Source organism: Zonotrichia albicollis, chromosome 8, assembly GCF_047830755.1.
Source record: "Zonotrichia albicollis isolate bZonAlb1 chromosome 8, bZonAlb1.hap1, whole genome shotgun sequence".
NCBI classification, from domain to species: Eukaryota; Metazoa; Chordata; class Aves; order Passeriformes; family Passerellidae; genus Zonotrichia; species Zonotrichia albicollis.
Window position 1 is genome coordinate 27,543,482 of NC_133826.1, and position 23,045 is coordinate 27,566,526.

Consider the following 23,045-nt stretch of genomic DNA (forward strand, 5'->3'; position numbering starts at 1 on the left):
ACAAGTATTTTAATTTGTTTCTGTGTGTGCGCACACACGTGTGTGAGTGTGTGTTGGTTTTGGAGGGATGCCCAGAGTTTCCCAGCTCACATTTGAGGACTGTGCTGGTTAGGTGATATACAAACACAACTGCTGTTCTTGTGAGGTTGTACTAATAGTCTTCCACCTGTAAAGCCAAAGTCCTTGTTATGATTTTGGTTGTACAAGGCTGAGAGGTGAAGTAAAATATAATGTAAAAAATTTCTCTTATACTGAAACAAGTTTCTTAAATAATATTATTTACATTTGTATCATTTTTTAAATGGGGATATCTGTGAAAGATGCAAGGGATGCAGGCCAATTCCTTTGAACAGCAGAGTTGGTCAGGATATGCTTCGCTTAGTTGAGACAAACATGTGAAGTTCAAGAAATGGAGTTGTGGTTGGAAATAAAATAAACATTTTATCTCCAGCATTAGTGTGTAAGGAGGAGGATTTTCTCTTTACACGATCAGGTTATTGAAGGAGCCGTGCAGGGGAAGAAGGCAGGCAGGGAATATGAAGTGACTTATCTAGCAGGCTGTTGGCTCTTTGGAGCCGTGGTTATTACAAACTGCAGGATTCATTCATTTCAGTCTGGCTGCCCATTTTCTCTAAGTTAATCTTTCCCATGTTGCTGAGCTTGAGTTTTTATTCAGCTTGAAGTGTTTGGGTATAATTTGTCCTTCTATTGTTTTTTAATTGCTGCTTTGGAGGAATGAAGTAGTAGACTTGCTAAACAATTAATTTTGATGGTGTATTTTAGTATTGTGTGTTTAGTGTGCTTCATGTTTGTCGAGAGAGTAGTAAATTGGTGCTGTGGAGAAGATGAGGTTTAGAAGTAGCTGTGCATGTCCTTGTAATTACTTTTAGATTTCTAAAATTATTTCCCAGGTAAATCCAAACTCCTGTTCTGAGACAATGCTTTTGTCAACCTGCTTTAATGTTAGTGCAAGCAAAAATGCTTCACAATGTTCTTGACGACAGGTTTTTTCCTGCTCAGTGAAAGACATTAAACAAAGAAACTTCTCATTCTAATCTCATTTCAGGTATTTATCTGTCAGACTTGACATATATTGACTCTGCCTACCCCTCAACAGCAAGCATTTTGGAAAGTGAGCAAAGAACAAATTTAATGAACAACATTCTTCGAATTATCTCAGATTTGCAGCAGTCATGTGAATATGGTAAGCTAGTATGTAAATATCACAGTGTTAAAGAGAAAAACTTAAAAAGCGTTAATTTTTGTCTACTGTGATTCAATTCAAGTAAGGCTGGATCTGTGTGAATGCCATTAACACCCTCCCTCATCCTCTCAGCCCAAATGTCTGGGTTTATTCTAGTATTTTTGGTTAAGACAATCACCCATCAGGGTGAGGAGACAGAATAAAATTGCCTTTCTCTTACATTGAGCAAACTGTAGTATATATTTTCTGATGATAAATGTGTAGTAGTACATCATACTCAAGAGTAGTTTTACTGGTATTTATAAGCTTCTATCCTTGTGTTCATAATTTTATGACTGAATTCTAAAAATAGGATTTCTTTTGGAATAGTACTTTTACTGGAGATAATAAAATACATTCAGCTTGTCTTTTGGACATTTATAGTTTCTGTCCATAAATCAGATAATGTATTTATTTTTCAAAGATGGTTTCCCTCGCAGTCCTCTTCCCATTCTAGTAAAGTCCTAATGCTGTGTTTGTGATGGTGGAGTGTGAATTAGCTCAGGATTGTGGCTTCCCTGAAAGCTCAGTGTAAAGAGAATGTGGGCTGTGAAGGGGTCCTCAGACTCCAGGTTGCAGTTCTGGGCCTTTGGTTTGGCCAAGGATGTTGTTTTACTTTTCCCTTGTGTGTGCTCTGATGAGCAGCTCTGGGGTTTGTGTGTGTGGAGACTGTGAGCTCAATGCATGAGAATTGCTGTGAAGTTCTAAAATTTCAGTATCATTAGGGCCTGTAGTCTGTACCTCCATCTCACATAAAAAGGCAAGAGATCTGAATCTGTTCAAATAGTTTCTGGAAAAAACTTTGCTTACCAATGAGTGGCACAGTGTCAATAAATGCTGTCTGTTTTCCAGATATTCCTATGTTGCCTCATGTCCAAAAATACCTAAACTCAGTTCAGTACATAGAAGAACTACAAAAGTTTGTAGAAGATGACAATTACAAGTAAGTACAAAATGCTAAACTGACCATAACTTATTACAATATTACTTCTATAACTCAAAGCCTATCACTTGTGAGATTTGCACTTGCATTGGGCAATTGTATTCTATTATGTGGGCGTCCTGCCCATGGCAGGGGGCTGGAACTAGATGAGATTTAGGGTTCCTTCTGACCCACACCATTCTGTGATTCTGTGGTGATGCACCTCAGGCACAGCAGCTGTGAGCAGCTGTGGTTCCAGCAGGATGTTGTGCTCAAGGCACTTTCCCACATGCTGAATGGCAGATGTGCTTCCTTTTCCGTGCCAGACTGCACCAAGGCCTTGCTTCAGGTGGGTTTGGTCTGCTGAGAAACATGGCTCACCTGTAACACTGCTCTGTCATTAAGAGGAATCCTGTGGTTGGAGATGGCTCAAGTCATTTTTCATCAGAACAAAACCATCTGTGCATCCAGCCCCAGGTTTTTACTGAGGGTGACTTACAGCTTTGACTTGCAGATAATACTTCATTTTATACTTTCTTCTTTGATTAGGTTATAAAGTGTGAGTAAAACGTAAGCACTTGGTTTTTGAGAGGCAAGTTCTCTGCCTGTTCCTCCCAGCCTCCCACCCAAGGTTTCCATGTCCTTAATTAAAAGATTATTACTGTAATAAGTGATTTGGCATCCAGCAAAACTGGGGGAGGGAAATCTCTGGCAAGAGACAGGAACTGAGGATAGGAAACACCCTGAGGCAAATCTGTTGCCTATGAAGGGGGGTTTTGTTCATTGGCTGATGTGCTCGAGGAGGTTCCCCACCCATTCCATCCTGCCCGCCCGGGAAGTTTGTCACCTCAGAGGGCTTGAATTGGTTGCTTGTGCAGCTCCCTTGGAATGGCAGGAGGGGGATGCACACTTCAGGAGCAGCTGTGCTTTGCCATTTAATAGCCCTGGCTTGATTTACTGAAAGGCAGCAAATGGGGACCCTTCAGTTTATGTCAGAGAGCAGTCAACGAGGACTCAGACCCTTGGCTTCTCTTCTGAGCTTTGGAAGTTGTTCTCTGCCTGTCCCTGTGGAAACATCCACATCACCTTTTTTCTGGGATGTTCTACAGCCTGATTTGGGAAATGTCACTTGTCTATCACTGAGAGTAAAACTCTGTGGTCAAACATTTCAAGGAAGGGAAAAAAAAAAGCTAACCCAAACCCAAGCTTCTTATCTGCAGTGTCTCCTTAGGACACTGTATCCAGGAATTCCCCTCTCCACCTTCCTTCACCTTCACTGGCTGGGACTCACTAGCAGGGGGAATTTGACTGATGAAGGAGCTGCATGAAGTCTCTTCATCCTCTACAATCCAGTTTTGGTAGCAGGGCAGTGACTGGAGACAATGGCACATAAATCAGAAGCGTGGCTGCTGTTTACAACGTCTGGTTTTGCACTGATGGGTTTTGTACATCTCCAAACTGAATGTTTTTATGGTCAAATTCTTCTTTTTATTTGAAGAATTGTTCTTACTTAAAGTGGCTCTTCTACTTTTCATCCCCTAAGGTGTCTATCAGCATAAAGGTTGAAGTTAGAGAACAACAACTGTGACTTGAATACATGTTTTTCTTCCTAAAAGATTGTATTTCAAAAAATTAAATTATAAAATTGTAATGAATCATTGCTATACTGTCTGGAATGGGAGGGAGAGGAGCTGTCAAACTTGAAATTTTTCCTCCCCAAAATTAAATAGATGCTTTTTCAGTGTTAGTAGTTTTAAAGATTTTAGTTTTGCAAACTGTGTGGACAAGATACACTTAATCTTCCTGGAGTTATCTGCCCCTATAGTCTGCGTTCTTTGTGGGCCTGCTGGAAATGGCATTAAAAAGTTACAGAAAAAGCTTGAATTATGGCTGAAATCAAGTTGATAATGTGTTTTCCAAAACACAGAAGAGGATTTTGGCTTTTGGACCAGTAAAGACAAAAGGCTTGGTGCTCGGCACACTAGTGCACTTCATAAAAACATTTAAAATATGAAGTGTTCCAAGAATAAATGTTTTGGCCAAGGTGGGGGAGAAGTTGTGTATTATTTTCAATTTTATTTTTCCCAGGTTTGAGCTGGAGTAGCAGTTTCATGTGTGTGCCAGCCATCCCAGGGCACTGAAGTTCCTGGTGGTCTGTGTGAACCAAAACAATAGGCAGGAAAAATCAAGTTTGGAAATAGTGTGTGCTAAAGATAACTTTGCACTGTTTGTATTACCTTCATAGTATTCCTTGCAATCACAGAATCAGGCAGCTTGCAATCATAAATTAAAAAAATTCTTCTTCATAAACTTATATTTTTATTTCCTGATAAAGTAATTTTTAATGTTTCTTTAATGCAGACTTTCATTAAAGATAGAACCAGGGACCAGCACCCCCCACTCTGCTGCTTCCAGAGAAGATTTAGTAGGTAAATGCTTAATAAATGTGAGAAGACTTGAGGTTGTCATGTGCATTATTTTAGAATTGCAGACGTGGAAAATATTTGCCTGAGGCTATAAAGAAGTGTGAAGTTTAAACACTGCATGTTTGTAATAAAAAATCTAAAGGTGATCTGTAAAGAAGGAATTGAGTCATTTTTTCAGGTTCTTGTATGCATTGTGGCACTAAGTTGTTAATGTCATTTGGGGTGAGGAGCTATTAAATATTCATTCTTTGTTGTGTCTAGACAGAAGGGCCTTCATCTAAACTTTTCATGGCATAATATGCTTCCAAAAATGAACATTCTTCTTGATCAATGCCAAAAGTGGTTGAAGGCAGGAGTTTGAAAATGTAGAATCAGTGGGACATGCCCAGTGCTGGTATAGTAAATGCAGCCACCTTTAGGACTTGCAGAATACTTCCACTGGATGGTCTGTTTCAACTAAGTGTGTTTGGTTTTGATCCTCTGCAAAAACCCTGAAGTGCCAGGGGTTTAATTGTCAATAGATCAAAGAGTTTTACTGAAGTGTCTCTTAGAAAGGGACTTTAGGTTTTGTGCAGCTTTTCCATGATTTTCTAAGTGATCCTGACAGTAATTCTGAAGTGACTTGGGAGTAATGTCTTTTTTTCTTCCCAGGCTCTGAAGTTGGAGCATCTCCACAAAGTGGAAGGAAAAATGCTGCAGCTGAAGGAGCCTTGCTACCACCAACACCCCCTTCACCTCGGAACCTGATACCCCATGGACATAGGAAATGTCACAGTCTGGGCTACAAGTCAGCATTTTGCTTAACCTAAAAATCCTGAGCTTTTTTTTTTATTATTTTTGAAGCGATGTATCATCTTTCAATACAAAAGCTTTGCTTGTGAAAAGCAGCAGGACTTGTACTACAGTACTTCACTCACAGAGCAGTTTGTGGCCAGGGAGCAAGCTCACAACTATAATGCCAGTATCCCAGCCAAGGAGAATTTATCAAAATAGGAAGGCTAAAGTTTTGATGATAAGACTAGTCAGTGAGTTAACCAAAATGGCTGTCTCTGAATGACAAAACTATCAGTTTTTAGTAACTCATCGCCACTGTAATTATTTCAAATTCAAAATTATATCACTGCTTTATTGATATTTTTACAGGGAGACCTCCTTTATGGACTTTCTTGGTACACTGTTTAGTAATGGCTTCAGGCTTTTTCCATATAATTGTACTTCTGATATTATCTTGATCATGATCTCATAATTTCCCTTGTCTTGTCTTCAAAATGAGAGATTGTAGCCACTCAGTAATGAATAACTTCTATTAAGTTTACCTTTAATGAGCTACAATGCAATGCTGCAGCTCAATTATGTATTACAGAAGATAAAAATAGCAGAAGGTATTGAAAGTAATAGTTGATGTACTCCTGACTTCCTCTTTGTTACATGAGTTTTGTGCACTTTTAAAACTGGAAACTCCTACCAGTAATTTAGGTAAATTAATTTATCAGTTTGTGTGCAATTGCTTATGGCTTGGCCATGGTTTAGTTTGGCTTTAGGAGCACACTGCACACAGTCCTTCAGGATGTTAAAGCAGCTCCTGGGAGGTCCCAAAGGCGAGGTTGTCACGTTGTGTCCTGGTTGGTTTCCAGTTTCATCCACAAGATGAACACGGCGGAGTTCAAGAGCGCGACGTTCCCCAACGCGGGCCCGCGGCACCTGCTGGATGACAGCGTCATGGAGCCCCACGTGCCCTCCCGAGGGCAGGCTGAGAGCTCCACCCTGTCCAGTGGGATTTCAATAGGTACGAGCTGCAAACACACCCAGCATGCCTGGCCTTTTAATCAAGGCTTTAGCACAATTGGCTGGTGATTGAGCAGTGCTGTTCCAAATTACTGCTCCTGTTGTCAAACTAATCTGAAAAATATAGGACAAGGAGGGTGACTTCATTTACACACCATGAACTGAGAAATTATGAACAAGATTTTTGTTTTGGTTTTTTTGTTGTTGTTGTCTGCAGTTTTTTGATTTTTTTTTCTTTATCCCTGTTATGATAACAGCTTCCAATACTTCTCTTCCTCAATGGAGGTGGAAGGAAGTACAGGACATGATTTTCTATTATCTTTTCCTCCCCTAAATCAATTCAAGTTTTATAGTGAGATTTCTATTTAAAATGCCATATTGACTTGACAGTGTAAATTGCTGACAGTTTTAAGAGCATCATTTCTAAATGCTTCTGACTTTGACAGAAGACAGAAATCTAACTTTCAAATTCCACAAAATGTCAGAATCTACTAAATTTTGATAAATTATTTATCTTCATGTATTTAGGGTGGTGCTTTGTTTTGAGAAGTTCTGCTTCCTGATTTTCCTGTGTGAGAAGAGCTGTTCTTTTTTTCCTGTTGCACACAGATCTTCTAGATGGAGGGAGGACAGGACACAAGTGCCTCTCAAGTCCACCTGTTTGCAGCCAGGGCTGACAACTGGAACCTCTCACTGCAGTCCTTTTCCTCAGAGTTTTTTTTTTTAATAGAATTCAGTGGTGTTCAATTTTTGATGCAGTTATGATGATGAAAGATCCTTGTAGTGCTTCACATTTCTTTGGATAACTGAATTTTAAAAGCAGTTTTGTTTTTTAGCCTTTGTGGAAGGAAATAAGGTCACAGATTGTCAGATGATGCTGCTTGCAGGAGCTGTACATGTATTTTCTTGAGGAGGAGGCCATATGGAATTAGACCTAAGTAGCTGGTCTAAGTGAACCTGTTCACATCAGGCAGCTTCCACTATTTAATGTGCATTGCCTGACTCTGGTCCCTCCAAGTTCTCTGCTGTGGCAAAGTTTTCCATTTCAAAGCCATCCATCAGGAATGGTGCTTCTCCTCAGCACCCAGGCAGCTTCCATGCCCAGGGTTTGCATGGTGCAGGAGACCCAAGCTTTTGTCACCACTGCTGAAATGTAGCATTGCCCTTTTCTCAGGCCATTGTTTTATGGATGTTTTCTATCTAAATGCGTAAGAAATTCTCTGCAGTTGATCCTTTTTCTCCTGAGTAAATAATTTCTGTACCTCCATTACAGCCTAGCAGGGAAGGTTTGCCAGAGCTGACAGGCAGTTTCTCATCAGGTGCAATTGAGACCCAGTCACCATTTTTATATTTTGGAGAATATAGGATTTTCCTACTTTGTCTCCTCTCTGAATTTTTCAATTCTGTTCTCTAGCTCAAGCATGACCTGACAAGCTGGAATAAAATTGCCATTTTAGAAGACTTGTATAAATGACTTGTAAAACAGCAACCTTGGGCATTTTGTGCAAGATCAGCATTTGTTGTTAGAAATTCCCCTCTCCCATTCTCTTTCATCTGCAGCCTCCCCATACTCAGTTTTATCACTGTTTTGACAGTCCAGCAGTGGTGTTATTTTGCTGTTCCTTCATGATGAAAACTTCAATGACAGAAAAGTTTGATAGAGGTGCTAGAAATATATATGGAAGAAGAGGGTAGGTCCTGGAGGTTTGCAGTATCTATTACTGCAGAATTCTTGGAAATGTAAGTTGTCTGGCATTCTGTGCTGCTGCCTCAGCAGGATTTAAGGAAGTTGATTGAAGCTGCTGAGTTCCTCCATCATGTTTGAAGTAGTCTGTTTACTCAGGACTTGGAATTAGTACAGTCACTGCAGCAGAGAGGAGGTTTATGGTATTCTACAACACAGCTTCAAAAGACTGTCAGGGAAATGTCTCCTGAATGTGTGTACTGAAAGGAGTGTTTTTCCTCACCTTGCCCATAAATGTGGATTTAAACCTGTTGCTCTAGAAACAGGACTACCTTTTTTACATATAAGCCTATATGGGACTTTACTTTTTGGGTAAAAGATCCTTCTTCAAAACATGGACAGAGTTTCTGCTATGTCAGCACCTTGAACGTGCCTTTAAAGACAACTGTAATGCTGCTTTAAATCACTCCTGTGTTTTGAGGGCTCAGAGGTGTTTAGACCTTTCCAGTCCTTTCACATGGGAGGATCTGATGGGATCTGCCTCTGTTAAATATCAAAACACCCCCAGTGTAACAACACTGTCCACAGGGATCCATCAGCAGTCTGTCTGTAACCTAAAGCACACGTTGAAGTGGTGATGGACATTTTGGTTATGCCCTGCTGGGAAAGGCTGACACTCCACTCTGGGAATGGTGCAGAGCGTGCCACAGTTTTGACACCCATGTCATTAACCTTTCACAGATGAAGAATATACTGACTGGGTGGTTTTTATTGCAATCAATGATTCCTACAGCAGCAGCAGTGCAGAAAATGAGACAGGTAAGGGGTTTGCTCAAAACAAGCTGATCTGTGATGTGACAGCCAGAACTTTATCAGATTATTTTCCTAATTTCAGCTCTTGGAGGGTGAGTGTGCCTCAACATTCAACTCATTGTGAAAACAAACAAACTCAAAAATATTAAAGATACAGCTCTTTTATATTTATTTCTTGTGCTTGGGTCAAAACAGTTCTTGTTGCTAGAGCTGTGGGAAGGTGTTATAGCTGATGGTCATGTGTTATGCTGGAATCAGGGAGCTGTACCTCTGGTTCTGTTGCCATACTCCTATATTATAAATAGGTGCTTGTTATCTGGACAGAAGATTCTAAAAAGTGACAAATCTTTTTCCAGCAGTGCCAGAGATATCCTAATAAGAAGGAACAAGCACTGCTCCAGTCCCATGTTACAGTGTTAGATGAGAAGTGTTCTCTTGAATTCAGGAGTGTAACAAGAGAAAATAGTCTCTTTTAGGTATTTATAAAGTAGATGACTACATTTGAGCTGGTTACAGTTGGAGCTCTTTATAATCACTTAGAGAATTGAAATCCTCTATGGATTTGCTATAATTCATCTCATTCTTAGGTGGCTGGCTAAAAAGAGGTTATATGGCTTGAGTCCTTAAAACCTCACTTTATTTCTGTTGATTGCAGACACTTTTGAGAGACAGCACAAGCAAATACAGACAGATGAATAGTGCTGAAAATGTCTGTTTTGTGCAGACAGTGCAGAATATGTGCTTTTAGTAGATTGGGACAGATGCTTTTACGTTGCAGTGGAAGTTCATTGAGAGGCCCCGCTCACTGCTATCAGCCAGGCCTAAAGCTACAAGGTGGTTTTGTTCTTGGAGGGCTGTGTTTGGATGAGGTCACTGTTTGGGTGAGGTCACTGTGTACACTCTGCCCTCCTGAGGTGTGAGCATTGCTCTTGGCTGGCTGCAAGGAACCACCTGCACACTTGTACCACCTGTTCTCATGCCTCTATTTGCCTCCTGTCACCTCCTCACCCAAAAGCAGGATAAATTAAGATGATTTTACTAGTTCCTGGTTCCACTCAGAAATAGCATGAAACTTCCTTTAATTCATAGGATATTTTTCCAAAGAATATATGGTCTTCTATTAATTCCCAATTTTCTTGTGCTTTTAAAGTATTTATTGCTTAAGTGTGCTCTTAAGTATCTTTGCAGGAATTTCAGCTTGTTTCATGAATGTTCTCAGAAGCTTTGGATTTCTACCATTTCTTTCCACCAATTTGTCTCTGCTGTGTTACTGAATTTCTTAAGCTGAGTTTGTTTACAATGGCAAATTGTTCAGATAATTCCTAAGCAGTAAAGGGAGCTGTGTAAAACAGGCCCTTCTTTTCATGCATAGCTTCTGTGTGGCTTTTCTCCTCTTACAGCATCTAACCTAGAGGATGCAAAGTGATTTTACTAAGGAAGTTATTCTTTGAGAGTGCTCTCTCATGTATACCACTTCAAAACAGAGTCAAGGTATGAACACAGGAACACTGCTGAAATTGAGATGGTAACTTGAGATGTTTAAAAATTCAAAGCAAACAATAATGGGTTGTGTTTGTAGCAGTGTTGGATGCAAATTCTTTTTAAGCTGTTTTTTCCCCCACTTATTTTTCCTGATCTGCAATGATATGGATGAAAGCTCTAGAAAAACTAGAACTCTTGAACATTTGCCTTTGTTTGTGTGTTGCAATCACTGGAAAATAACTTCAGCCTTTGTTCTAATGCAATTGGAGGAATTGATGCTGCAGAGTCAAAGAAAGGAAATCTAAATCAGTGTGAATTAATGTAAGAAAGTTTCTTTGTAAGAACAGTACATTTCCAAAGTAAACTGGATGAAATACAGATGAGAAATCAGCTTTTTAATGAATTCCTCTATTAAGTCACCACCTCGAAGTTATTGAATTCTACAAGGGATTATATTTCTCTTTAAATAAATGAAGTATAGGTGTAGGTACACAGTGTATGCATTTACTTTCAGGGGTCTTGGCAGCCTGTAGAGTAGGGAAGACCTTTACACAGCCACTGTTTGTTTGATTCTTTAACCTGTACTGTGCTGTTCAGGTGGGTAGGACTGAGTCATCAGATCAGATTTCAGGTAGGGTTTCAGGCAGAAGAAATATGTCAGGTTTATATATATATATATATATATTTTCTTTATATGAGAGTATGGATGCCTGTCTTTTGCCTTAAATGTGTATACCCAGACATGCTATTGTGAACTACTGCTTCTTTAGTGATAGGATAAATTAAAAAACTGTATAATATTAGAGGTTAAAAATGCACATGTAGGTGCCTGGATTTGAGAGGGGAAGATACAGTCTAGCACTCCAGTTCTTCCCCAAGAAGAACTTGATGCTTTCTTGGTACTGTTTGGTCCCAGGCTCACTCTCTGGATGTGTTTACATCAATGTAATTATACAAACCCCCTGTTTCTGCCCCATCTTTATCCATTTGGTTATTTGCTTTTGCTGATTTTTCACAATGAAACTCAGTGATGGTATTAAAAGTTTCTATCAGTTCTCTGGCATGATATTGCTTGAGTCCTGTGCCAGAGTTGCTGCCATCTGTATTGGGTGAACTGGGGAGCCAGAGCTGAGCTGTCTAAACTGAACTTAAATAGTTAAATAGTTAAATAGTCATGAGCTGCATATGAGGGTTTGCAGTGTGGTTGTGAGCTCACCGAGAAGAGCAGAGCTGTCAGGGCATGGAGCCCATCTCTGAGGTGCTGTCTGGGCTGGGCTGTGCAGCAGCCATGGGTGTTCAGGCCTCTTGACCAGTTCTGTGGTAGAATTTTCAGTTTTCATGGTAGAATTTCAGCTCTGCTGGGTCCGTCCCCAGCTCTGGAAACGCGGTGTAACCGGAGCCAGGAGAGTGTCGATGACAGATTTGGGAAGGGGAAAGAATTTTTAGTCTGAAGACTTTTTAAACTCTTTGGGGTTGGTTTGTTTATATTAACACCTGTTTAACTTTGGGGACTAACTTCTGGATAAAGAAAGTCTGTGTTAAGTGTTCAATATCCCCAGACTTGGGGCAGCGAGTGGGTGCCGTGACCAGGGGAGTGGATATGGGATAGCACAGGCATTCCCTATCCCATAACTGGGAACCTCGTGCTGTTTGTGTGCCTGGGGCACAGACATCTCACAGACATCCATCTGCCTGTGCACATCTGCAGATGTGAGCAGAAAATTCACATCTGAACAGAGCTGCAGTGCTGGGGCTCTGCAGACAATCCTGAGCCTTCTCAGATAATCACCAGCACAGTTAGTAAAAAAGCCATCTTGCCAAATGCCGTTATTCCTAAGATAGGGAAAAAGCCTTCATAAAGACTTTATTTTGTTTCAATCCTGAACCAGAAATTTATTAGCAATGAAGAAAGCTAGGAAGATAGTGTTTTGTGTTAAGTGGTTTCTTACATGAAGCCAAAATTTGTTTAGAGCTGTAACTAACAGAAAGGGCTTATACTACCTAGGATTTGTTATTAAGTTTAACCTGAAGAACTTGCTTGAGGTTGTTGGAAAAACTCAAATATTGAGTACATACTTGAGAAGAATTTAAGAAGGTGATATATTTTTAGAGTACTGAATGAATGAAATATTTCCAGTTGAGGTGACACTCAAATAGTGCACTTAATGTTTAAACAGAGCTTGGCTAGACATCTAACTTTTATAAAGTTAAAAACAGTCCCTTTTACCTCTGTTTTGTTTTGGAAGGAGAGATATCAGGTATTTTGTTTTGCTTTTCAGGAAAGGGGTGTTTTTCAGTATCAGAACTTGTCTTGCAAAGTATTTCCTAGAGGGTTTTAGAATCTAAAAAATCCTGTTGGAGATGTTTTTATATGGATGTTAGAGGAATAGTCAAGCACTAAAATTAAACCTTTTCCAGGTTTTTGTTATAATTTTTACAACCCCTGCAGGCATCAATGTCAGTGCTAAATCAATTGCTATGATGTTTTGTCCAATTTTTTTGCAAATTGATGTTCCTTTTAAGTGTAATTGTTAATTTCTGTATATATTTAACTTTTTAAGTGAAACTTCTGGTTTAGAAAGCCCCCAAATTCCTGTAGGTTTTCTCATACTGTACTGATACTGTACCAAGGAACTTTGTAATTTTGTGATAGATGACATTTTAGCTCTTGATCTAGATTGCTTTGCATTTTTACAAAGCAGCTCTAGCTTTTAAATCTTTCTGTAGTGTACTTAGCACAGCAGTTGAATATAACTTTATTAGCAAAGCTGATACAGTTGCCATCAAAATGTCATTTCAGGTAGAATTATAATGTATCAGCCTGCTTTAAATGCAAACAATAACTTCATAATGCTGTCTTATTAGGGGGTTTTAATTGTGTGGATCTGTCACAGGGGCCTAAATTAAGTAGAGCTCTAGTCATGTGCTTCTTGCTAATACAAAGCTAAATCTAAGCAGTAGTAAGAAAATAAATAAGATTCTAAGTTTCCCTAATGCTTTCAGTGCTGGCTGAATGAATTGACAGAAATTGCTGCCCCATTTTGCAGGACAGATTGCTCCAAGTAACCACAAAGAAAACTTCAATTATATGCAAGGGAAGCTATTTTCATGTTGGGGTTGAACTCTACCATCCTTATTGTCATTCCAGCTGCTGAAAGGATTTCAGCACCTTAAGGTCTTACTGTGGGAGCTTCTACCACAAACAGCCTTCCTCAAAGACAGTCAGCTGGGAGGCCTGACCCAAAATGCCTGCCTAAAGTTGTTTCTGAATTGTTGCATCTGATTCTGTCTCCTCATCCCCAAACCATGCCACTTATAAATTAGAAGAGATTCATGTTTTGCCTTGCAGAGAATGCAGCTGTGGTTTCATTAGGATGGAATAAATCACTGAGCTTTTCACTGTGGTGTGAATTGTAGAATTTGCTGAAAGTATTGAGTGGCAGTTGTTTCTTCCAGGAAATGGTAAGGACTTTGCAAAGACTCCTGCTGTAAGACCAAGCTCCACCTGGACAGGTTACTCCACTGGTTACTCCTTTTTTTTTCTGGGATAGTTCATGATTCACCTGGTAGTCTTTCTGTATAGAAGTGCCTGGGATAATGTGGAGCTCAACCCACACATTCTCTTTTCCACATTGCAGCTCAGGTGTAAATTGTGCTGAGCAAAACTTGTGATTATTGTTATGGCCACTCCTGTGCTCACCTGCCCTGTGGCATCTGCATGTTTGCTGATAGATTCAGTCTGAGAGGGTCACCTGAAGTGCCAGCACTTGCTCAGCTCAGAGGAAGTGTAACTCAAGCAGGAGTAACTGTGCTGCCCTTCTGTGCCCAGAGCTTCCTGCTGCTGTCACCCTCCCTGCAGCTGAATGCTCAAGGATCAGTGATCTGCAAATGGAAGCACTAAAAACTTAAAGGCACTTCTAGAAAGTAATGCAGGTTACCTGCTGAATGTTTAACCTCCCTGCTGAATGTTTTACCTCCCTGCTTGCAGCTCTCCACTGCAGCATCACTTCTGTATTTCATAGCTCCTTCCACTACACAAATGGCTCTTACTGTAGAGTTGGTGTGAACCAGGTTAGGACTTGCCTTTAGGAAAAATTCAGAATAAGCTGAGAGCAAATGATCTGGTATCCCATGGAGATGGTGTTAATATGTGGATGTTGAGCTAATGTTTGCAGAAGAGGCATCTCAGTTGAATTGGCTGGCAGATAAAGGCTTGTATTTTCTCTTAAATTTTGCACAGAGGGAACTTCAGCCCATGCTGAGATTTTCATGGCTCTGGGCTGGAATTACCCCTGCTGTGTGTAAATCTTTATTGCCTCCATCTTTACTCTGTGTTTACTCATGGATATCCAGACCTACTTTGTACACATGATTTTTTAGGGCACTGCTTTTCCCTGCTGATTTTCTGTGTAAACTTACAGGGAACTGGTTCCCATTTTCATCCTCTGTTTCTCTGAGGGAACTTTTGAGTGACGAGCATTGATTCAGATTTTTTCTTTGTTTTCTTGTTTGTTTCAAAATAATTGTATTATTTTGTTACTTCCCTTTTTATGTGGGTGTTCAGGCAGCAGAGCAAACAAGGTGGCAAGTTAGTGTGCCAAAAGGTGGCTTCAAGCATTGACTGACATGGAATTGCACTGATATTTAGGCTTTGGGATTATCTGGAGCCAGAAATGTTGGTTTGAAGTGATGAACAAGGCCAATAGCTCCTGTTGGCAGCTGGGGTGGTCTGAAAGGTGCAGAGCAGCAAGGCACAGATTGGAATTGTGTATAAAAGCTACTGATTCCTGTTAACAGCATCCCTATTGATAACTATTTACTGATTTTTAACATTACAGATAGCACCCACCTTGTCTCTATATTTAAATGCTTATTTTCAGACTGATGGGATTTAGTGGAATTGTAAAATTACCGTTATATTTATGGGACTGCCATGAGTGGATGCATCAGACATTTGGGGTTTTGGATTTTCCACTATTTTCAGTGTTTAAAATGAAGTGTTTCTGGATTAGTTTACAAAGCACAGAAGGAAATAATACTGTTGTGATCTGATAGAGTAAGTGGGAGATAGCTTGAAAAATTGTTTAAGGCTTCTCAAATCATATACTGGAGATTTAACAATGAATTTACACCTCTGTGTCATGACTGTGTGTGACTTGATAAGAAGCTGTTTAAAAAAGTGACCTGTTTTTCTCAATGCAGACAAATCTGTGTTTAGGGTGTTCTTTATATTCTGAAAATAAGGTTCCTATTTATTAGTGCTACTTTTCTTCAACTTATTAATGTGGAACTAGACCCTGTCCCTTCAGTCTCCATCTCAGTGTATGTGAAATTCCTGAAGCAAATCACAAAGTGTTTTCCTTGTAGTATTTTACTGAAGTCTTTTTTTGCATTTCATCTTCTTAATATTCTGATATTCAGAATCTCAAATATTCTGATTTGTTTAGATACAATTGACAGAGATGGTTTGTAGATGAAGAAATAAAGTATCATCTGTTGTTCTATTTCTCTAGGTAGCAGTGATGGTTCTGAACTCAGTGAAGAGACTTCCTGGCCAGCATTTGAAAGGTAAGAAAAATTGTGGTTTTGTGTTTTTCTATTCACATTGTTACCTAGAGTCTCTCACTCAGTCCTCAAAATGATGCTTTTTTCACTGAACTAGAGATCTTCTGCCTGTCAGAACACTAAAAAGCTGTAGTAAGTTCACTGGATCTGTTAAAGCAGCATAGAAACACCTTCTGCTCACTAATGGTTATTAGGGCTTTTATCTAATGGGGTTATTAGGACTTTTCTCTGATTAGGTGCTTACTCAGTGCACACATCCTTGAAGGAGCTCAGCCAGAGAGCCATTAGACCCTAAAGGTTTTATATATGTGGATATCACATGTGCTGTTTGTGTTTGTGATTTTCATTTTCACTTTCCCTGAGACACTCATCTGTTCATAGTCCCTTTGCTCTGTTCTCATTGACATTGTCACCTCTTTTTCCTTCACTGTTGCACAACAGTGCCCCTTGCTCATGTCTGACTTTGTGGTCCAGAATTAACGAGTTGTTCCTTTTCCAGCACCTGGGAGTGCTCAGGTGGCATTGACCACTTCAGCCCATGCTCATGTTGGATTTGAGAGTGTGGAAAAAGACAAACAGCTGTAGTTTAACATAGAGAAAGGGGCAATATTCACCTTCCCACAGCTGAGAAAGATGCACAGTACAGTGCATTGCTTGCTTCTATAACACAGTTTCAGGTAGTCCATCAGCTTCAGAGTTACCATGGATGACTTTTCTACCATGCTTTTACATTTTTCATAGGAATTTTTGTCAAAAACATTGTCTTTTTAGTTGGGAGCTGTTACCACAAACATTCTGTTGAACTCATTGAAGCAGTTAAAAGTTCTGTCTTAATTTTGGAAGAAGTCTTTGGAAATCTCTCTGTGCCAAAGGTGAACTTCTGGATGCCTCATGCCTTAAATATGGGTACATACATGAGGAAAGGCCCTAAAGAATTTCATCAGGTAACATTCCACATGAGCAGAGAACACAAATGGGGTCAGAAAGGCAATCTCTTAACTTGCAGGCTGCATCACAGAGCACCTACAACATTCAAAAGGTTTCTTTCTTTCCCTTCCTTGCTGCCTTATGGAATTGTGTATTGATATCAAGTTGTTTCTCAAAGATAAAAAGTCATTAAGTTAGAAAAAATGGTGAGTTGAGTGTTATTACCCAGAGCAGCATAAGAAACTTTGAAATTTAGGTTTAAACTTATGATAACACTCTTCAGAATTGTTGTGTGGACTTCTGAGACAAAGCAGGGACTTTTCATTCCTGTGCTAATGAGAGCTGGCAGCTCCAGGCTCCCCCAGTTAAAATGTTTGCTCCATGTCAAACAGAAGATTCCTCCTCCAAATTCCACTTGTCTTCTGTACTTCCCTCTCTCCTGAGAGAGCTCTTGGGAACCCTGTTGGAGATTTCTTGTGTTTCAGGGTGAGTTCTCATGCCTGTTTCCAGGGAGAGGGATAGGGTTCCTTACAGACATTCCCAGCACCATGTGTGAAATTCCTAGAGATCTGCAGCAACCTTGAGTCTGTTCCTTGCTTTATAAGATGATGAGGCATGTTTTAAAATTTAATAGGTAACACACTGACATGCAAGTGTCAAAATTTAAACTGACTAGAGAATATCTCTCTCTGGTTTTGGTCTGTACAGTGAAGCACAGTGGTTTCCATTCTTTATAGAAATATTTAAGTGAGAGAGAGACATCAGTTGCCTGGAATTATCAACTCTGGCAAAACTGGGATACATCCAGTGTTAATGAATGTTTTCTATGCAGTGAAAGTAGGAATTCAGTATTTCTCTGTGTTTTAGGAACATCTTTGGGTAGGAAGGCTTAAATCTGCATTGTAGCCCTTAAGAGGATGAAAACAATTCATCCACACACAGATTCCCCAAGTAACAGAAGGAAATGTAAAATGTATTCTTGTTTTTCCTGGCCTTTCTGCTTGTAGCTGAGGAATGCAGAAGGGGTGAAAACTAGAGCCACTGATTGTTTTTAAATGCAACAGAATCTTAGTTTGAAACTTGAGAAAGAGTTTTCAGCATTGGAGTGTCCCTTAAGGCCAATCAAAATTACTGGAAGGACTAAAATTTCAAGTCCTTACAGTTATATCCTGTTAAGGGCAGTGTATTAAGTGACACTTCAGTCTCACTGGTTGTCATCCTGAGTGTCTCTGAATAGATTTCCCTGAAATAGCAGGATTCCAAGAGTGGTAGCCTCCTTGTTATCCAATAAAAAACAAGCTTAAAGGTAAGAAGAAAACATACTTAATTTGCATGCCATATGTATACAAAAATAAGCAGCTCATTTTACTTTATTTTTCTTTATTGTTTTATTTGCCTGTATCTTGAGTGTTCTCTGAAAAAAAATTCATAAGTTCAAAGATATCTGCTGTGTTGAGAAACAAAATGGCAAATTGTGGAACAGGTTAGTAGATGGTGATTCATTAATATCTTTTTGATATTGATAATAAGGCTTGTACTTAACTGCCTGCTCCCAAAGAATTGCTGTTCTTCAGTCTTTCAGCAGAATACAAGCAGCTAGGAAAAATGGATAAAAAAAGGATGTGAGGACAAAGTGCCTCAACAATGCTTGTGTTGACTTAAATGGAATTCAGTCATTTAAAAGGATTTGATTCTAAAAAATAAAGTTCAGTGAAGCAAAGCAGTGTTCTAAAGGCAGGTCTGGGGCACAGTGACTGAATAGGGATAACAGGATGGATCAGGTAAATGAATTTAAGATGTGGAGCTTACAGGTAAAGTGAACACCATAGATGAACTGGAAAATTGAAATATTGCTGAGCTGATTTCCATGTTACTGAGCACAACAGGATTTTAAACAATGTCAGGTGTATTTTGACAGAGCTTGTGGTTTCTTGCAGCCCAACAGCTTCTGTGGTTTTGTTCATAGAAGTGAAACTGTTTTTGTAGTAACATTAAAGTCAGATTTCAATGTAAGTTTTAGCAGTATGGTTCCTTTACATTTATTTGGTCTAAACTAAATGCAGACTTTGCTCTAAAAATGTGTTAATCTTCAGTGCCAGTAAAACACTTCAGTATTGTGAGTTCTGACAAAGAGAACATCTGATGAAATGAAAAACCATATTATTTACTTCTGCATGCCTTTTTAAAATAAAATTACTCGCTTTTTCTTCTGTGGAAGAAGTGGCTTTGTGATATGCACACAAGCAAATCTGTGTGCAGTTGTAGCAGTGGTGCTGTTTGTGTGAATGACAGTATATGTAACACACCAATTTATAATGGAATCCAACAGGAACAGGTTGTACCATTCTCTCGGCCCGGGGACAAGAGTGTCACGAAATGGCCATCGAGGCCACATGAAGGCCAGCAGGTACAATCCCACTGCACACAGAGGTGTCAAACCTTCCCTCTGCTGTTGGTGATTTGGTTTGGTTTAATAATTAAGTGGGTGTTTTCTGATGTTCCCTTTCTAACTTGTGTGTCAAAATAAAGGTAGAGACCTTTTTCTTCAGACTTGAAACTTTTCCCTTCAATGACTTACTCTATATCAGCCTAAGGACTGTTCATTCCAGTCTGCAAATCCAAATCTGAACCATTGGATCTTTCTATCAAGGTTAAAGATGTTTTGCCAGGGTAGCTTTTGAACTGCCTGCCACTGTGGAGCAGTGCTGGTAGTTCTCATGGGGAAACAAAGCTGCTCCTGGTGCTAATGGATGGCATTCCAGATGTTTTCTTTGCTGGCAGTTCTGTTTTGAATTTCTTTGCTCCTCTTCCCTGAAATCAGAGAGATGCCTAAAATGAGTAACACATTCAAATTGCCCCCAATTTAATATATATTTGCAAGCTGACAGAGTAACATAACTGATTATTCTGATTCATTATGGATACTGATTGTGTCTCCAGCTGTGTCACTGTAGTTGGGAAAGAAATCGCCATTAACTGTGAAACCTCTGTCATGTTAAGAAGCAAGCATTGTCTCACTGAATTAAACCCATGTTCACATCTGTCAGTGTCCAAAATTGTCTCCATATCATCATCCTCAGTAGGTGCTGCAGTGACAAGTGTTTGTCACATTTCCAGTTTACTTTGGACATAGGATGGATGAAACAACAAATCCTGGCTTCCTTCACCGTGATTTTTGGGTGCTGTTCAAGCTCTTGGCTTTTCTAGAAAGCTGCTGGGTTCAGCACTTTAGTTACCTGCTCTGATTGGCATTCACTGAAATGATTCCTGGTGTAACTTTTCTCTGATGGGAAATGTTTTTGAAGCCAGTCAGCTTTGTAATTTTAACCAAGCTCAGTTTTCTTTCCTCAGTGCTGTACCTGGCCTTTGTTTCAGCCCATTGCTCTCTAGTCCTTCCTAGGGCAGATGATCAGTAGAGCACCAGTTGCATTAAAACACCTTAAAGCTGTGGTTTGGGTTTCTACTCTTTATTCCTGCTCCCTCCCACTCTCCTTGCTTTCAGATATTTTAAGGATTGTGCATGTTTGAGCTGTGCTTTGTTTTTGATGTGCTAATGGTTCTGGTGTTTCTAACCAAAAAATAGTCAAATCTTTCCTGCCAGGGCTGAAGGAGAGGTTTAACATGTACAGCAACTTTACCAATGTACTTCAAATGTTTACTTTTTAAAATTAATTTTTCTTGTCTTTCAGTCGTGTTTTGAGTTTTAATTTTTTTAATTAAGGATTACCTGCTTGGCTAATTAATTTTTCTGATCACTTTTGCTTGCAAGTGTTAATTCCACAACAGCAATTCCTTGTAACAGCCAAAGTCTTTTTCCACAATGAAGTCAAATAAATAGAAAGTTGACGTTTTCAAATTACCATGAAGGTATTTGCATTAGTGTTTGGTAACGGTTGGAAAATTACTTTAGGAAAAATATTTTTTCACACAACTCTTTGCATGCTCCTTTCAGCTCCCTAGAATCTGAAGATTTGGCTGTTCATTTGTATCCAGGAGCAGTTACTATTCAAGGTGTTCTCAGGAGGAAGACTTTGTTGAAAGAAGGCAAAAAACCTACAGTAAGATTTTTTTTTTTAAATAAATTAATTTTCTCACCTTCTTCGTTTGCCCAGTTATAAATGCAGTAAAATGGCCATTGGGCAAGTAGTTCAAGTGTCTGAGATCTCCTCTGCCTTGCTGATTAAGATTTAGGGTCATTGCCAGAGTTTCAATCCTTCTGTTTGGTGCATTTAGTCAGTTTGTAAGGCTATACACACAATCTAGGAAGTAGAAGACAAGAGGATGCTGCATAAAATTTTCTACAGTTACTGATGACTTTAAAATGGAGAGAATCATGTTTTGTCTTCCTTAACAGTAGGTAAATCCCAGCAATCTATCAATAGATGATAACCCTTAGTATTTACATTGCAAATACATGATGATAAATTATAAATCAAAATATTCAACACATTCAGGACAATGTGGGATACCTTGTGGCAGCACCTAAGATGGAAAAGGAAAGGGGCAGATGAGCTCTTGACTCCACAAAGTGTTCTGTAGGGATTGCAGGAAGTATGGAGCAAGATGCAGAACATTTTTCCCAGATTAGAGAGGAAAGGCACATGATCTTTCTGCTTTCTGGAGTTTTCATGCATCCATAGGCCTGCATGAGTAACAAACAGCAGCTTTGGAAACATGGCTGATGCTTGGCTGGACAGTCAGTGCTCTCATGTTCTTGCAGGGTGGTGCCTCCTCTTTCAAAGCTCTGTGTTATGAAGCATTTCACTTATCCATTGCACTTCTAGGTTTGTTTGTTTGTTTGTTTTCTCTGCAGGTAGCATCTTGGACAAAATACTGGGTAGCACTGTGTGGAGCCCAACTCTTCTACTACGCTGCAAAATCCCTGAAGGCTACAGAGAGAAAACATGTATGTAAAGCAGGCATGTTCCAGTATCACCTGCCAAAACTAAAATGTGATTTCCTGATGTAAACACTGAGAGTAGCTCATGCCTTGCCTGATTTCTAGTCAGCACTATCCTGTCTCCCAGTCAGTCAGTCACCTCATATGGATACACCCCAGGGAAATATCATTTACATTTGTATGCTACACCAAGAACATCTGCTTTGCATCTGCCATGTGTCTCTGGCTTTGCTGGACTTTCAGGAGAGGAACTGTGTCATTGCTCTGTCCATTTTCAAAGTTCTGTCTTTGGATGATTTCAGTCTTGCAGCAGTTTGTCACGGTTTGAAATCCAAACAAGCACTGATGAGGGAAAATTGAGCAGTCACAAGATAGAACAATTAAACATGTACTGATTTCAGCTGTGTGGTAAAATTAGGCCATTTGGTTTTTCTGTATAATCCTGTAAGCCATTAACTGCAGTGAAGTACCAAACACTTCATCTGCTCAGCAGAGAGCTGCAGTGTCAGATGATGCTGGGGTTCCTTTTATTTGCTGCAACTTGATCTGAAAGAAACTAAAAATGCTTTGTTTGTGTGGGGAAGGAGCAAGAGGATTTTCTGTATGGGTGTTAAGATGTGCATTGTTCCTGTTTGATGTCCCTAATTAATTGTAATGATTCTTTTAAGAAACTGGGTAAAATTTGAGATACTCGAATCTGAGTTCATTTACTACTCAGAATCATGACTTGGTTGCCTTGGTAGGTGTTTCAGGTTAATTTATGCCAACTGACACTGTAGAACACTTGCTTTGCATAGAGCTTATGAGAGAATTTTGCAGAATGAGTTCTGCTTTTGGGATCCTTGTAAAGGGGACTGTGGTACAAAATGCTGTTTTCTTATCCTAACATTTTTATGTGCAGAGGGTGGAGATTTGAAGCTTAACATTTCTGGTTTGCATGCTCCTGAATATTTGAAGTTGCTGTGTGGAAAGTTTGTGTATAAAGTTCCCTTAATCTAAGAGATTATTTCCCTCTTTTTATTGGAAGTTCATTAGGAAACAGTATTCTAATGCTCATTACTTTCAGAACTATTTATGTGGTTTCTTGGCCATCCACCCCTACTAGCTTTGCTTAGGTAAGATTGAAACTGATCCTACTTAATTTGAACCTTCAGGCTGAAGGTTCATTAGCCAATCCTTCTGTCTTCTGGGTGTCTTGGGAGAAGTGTATGTGTTTGGATGCATTTGTTCTGGCTTCAGTGAAAACTTTAGGGAAGGATTCCACCTCATTAAAAGGAAAGAGCAGACTTGTAAGCTCT

At 39.5% G+C, this 23,045-nt stretch overlaps 1 protein-coding gene across 4 annotated transcripts in view; it reads left to right on the forward strand.

Annotated features, from left to right (window-relative positions):
- Positions 1-23,045, forward strand: part of RALGPS2 (Ral GEF with PH domain and SH3 binding motif 2) — a 116,297-nt gene that overhangs the window by 79,496 nt on the left and 13,756 nt on the right. For 3 of the 4 annotated variants that reach the window (XM_074546354.1, XM_074546355.1, XM_074546356.1), the window contains exons 9-17: positions 1,067-1,204; positions 2,096-2,186; positions 4,527-4,594; positions 5,243-5,378; positions 6,226-6,377; positions 15,869-15,923; positions 19,177-19,254; positions 20,800-20,905; positions 21,661-21,753. In XM_074546354.1, the coding sequence (XP_074402455.1) occupies positions 1,067-1,204; positions 2,096-2,186; positions 4,527-4,594; positions 5,243-5,378; positions 6,226-6,377; positions 15,869-15,923; positions 19,177-19,254; positions 20,800-20,905; positions 21,661-21,753 (917 nt within the window). The remainder of the gene's footprint in view (positions 1-1,066; positions 1,205-2,095; positions 2,187-4,526; positions 4,595-5,242; positions 5,379-6,225; positions 6,378-15,868; positions 15,924-19,176; positions 19,255-20,799; positions 20,906-21,660; positions 21,754-23,045) is intronic. The other variant, XM_074546357.1, reaches the window with a different exon arrangement.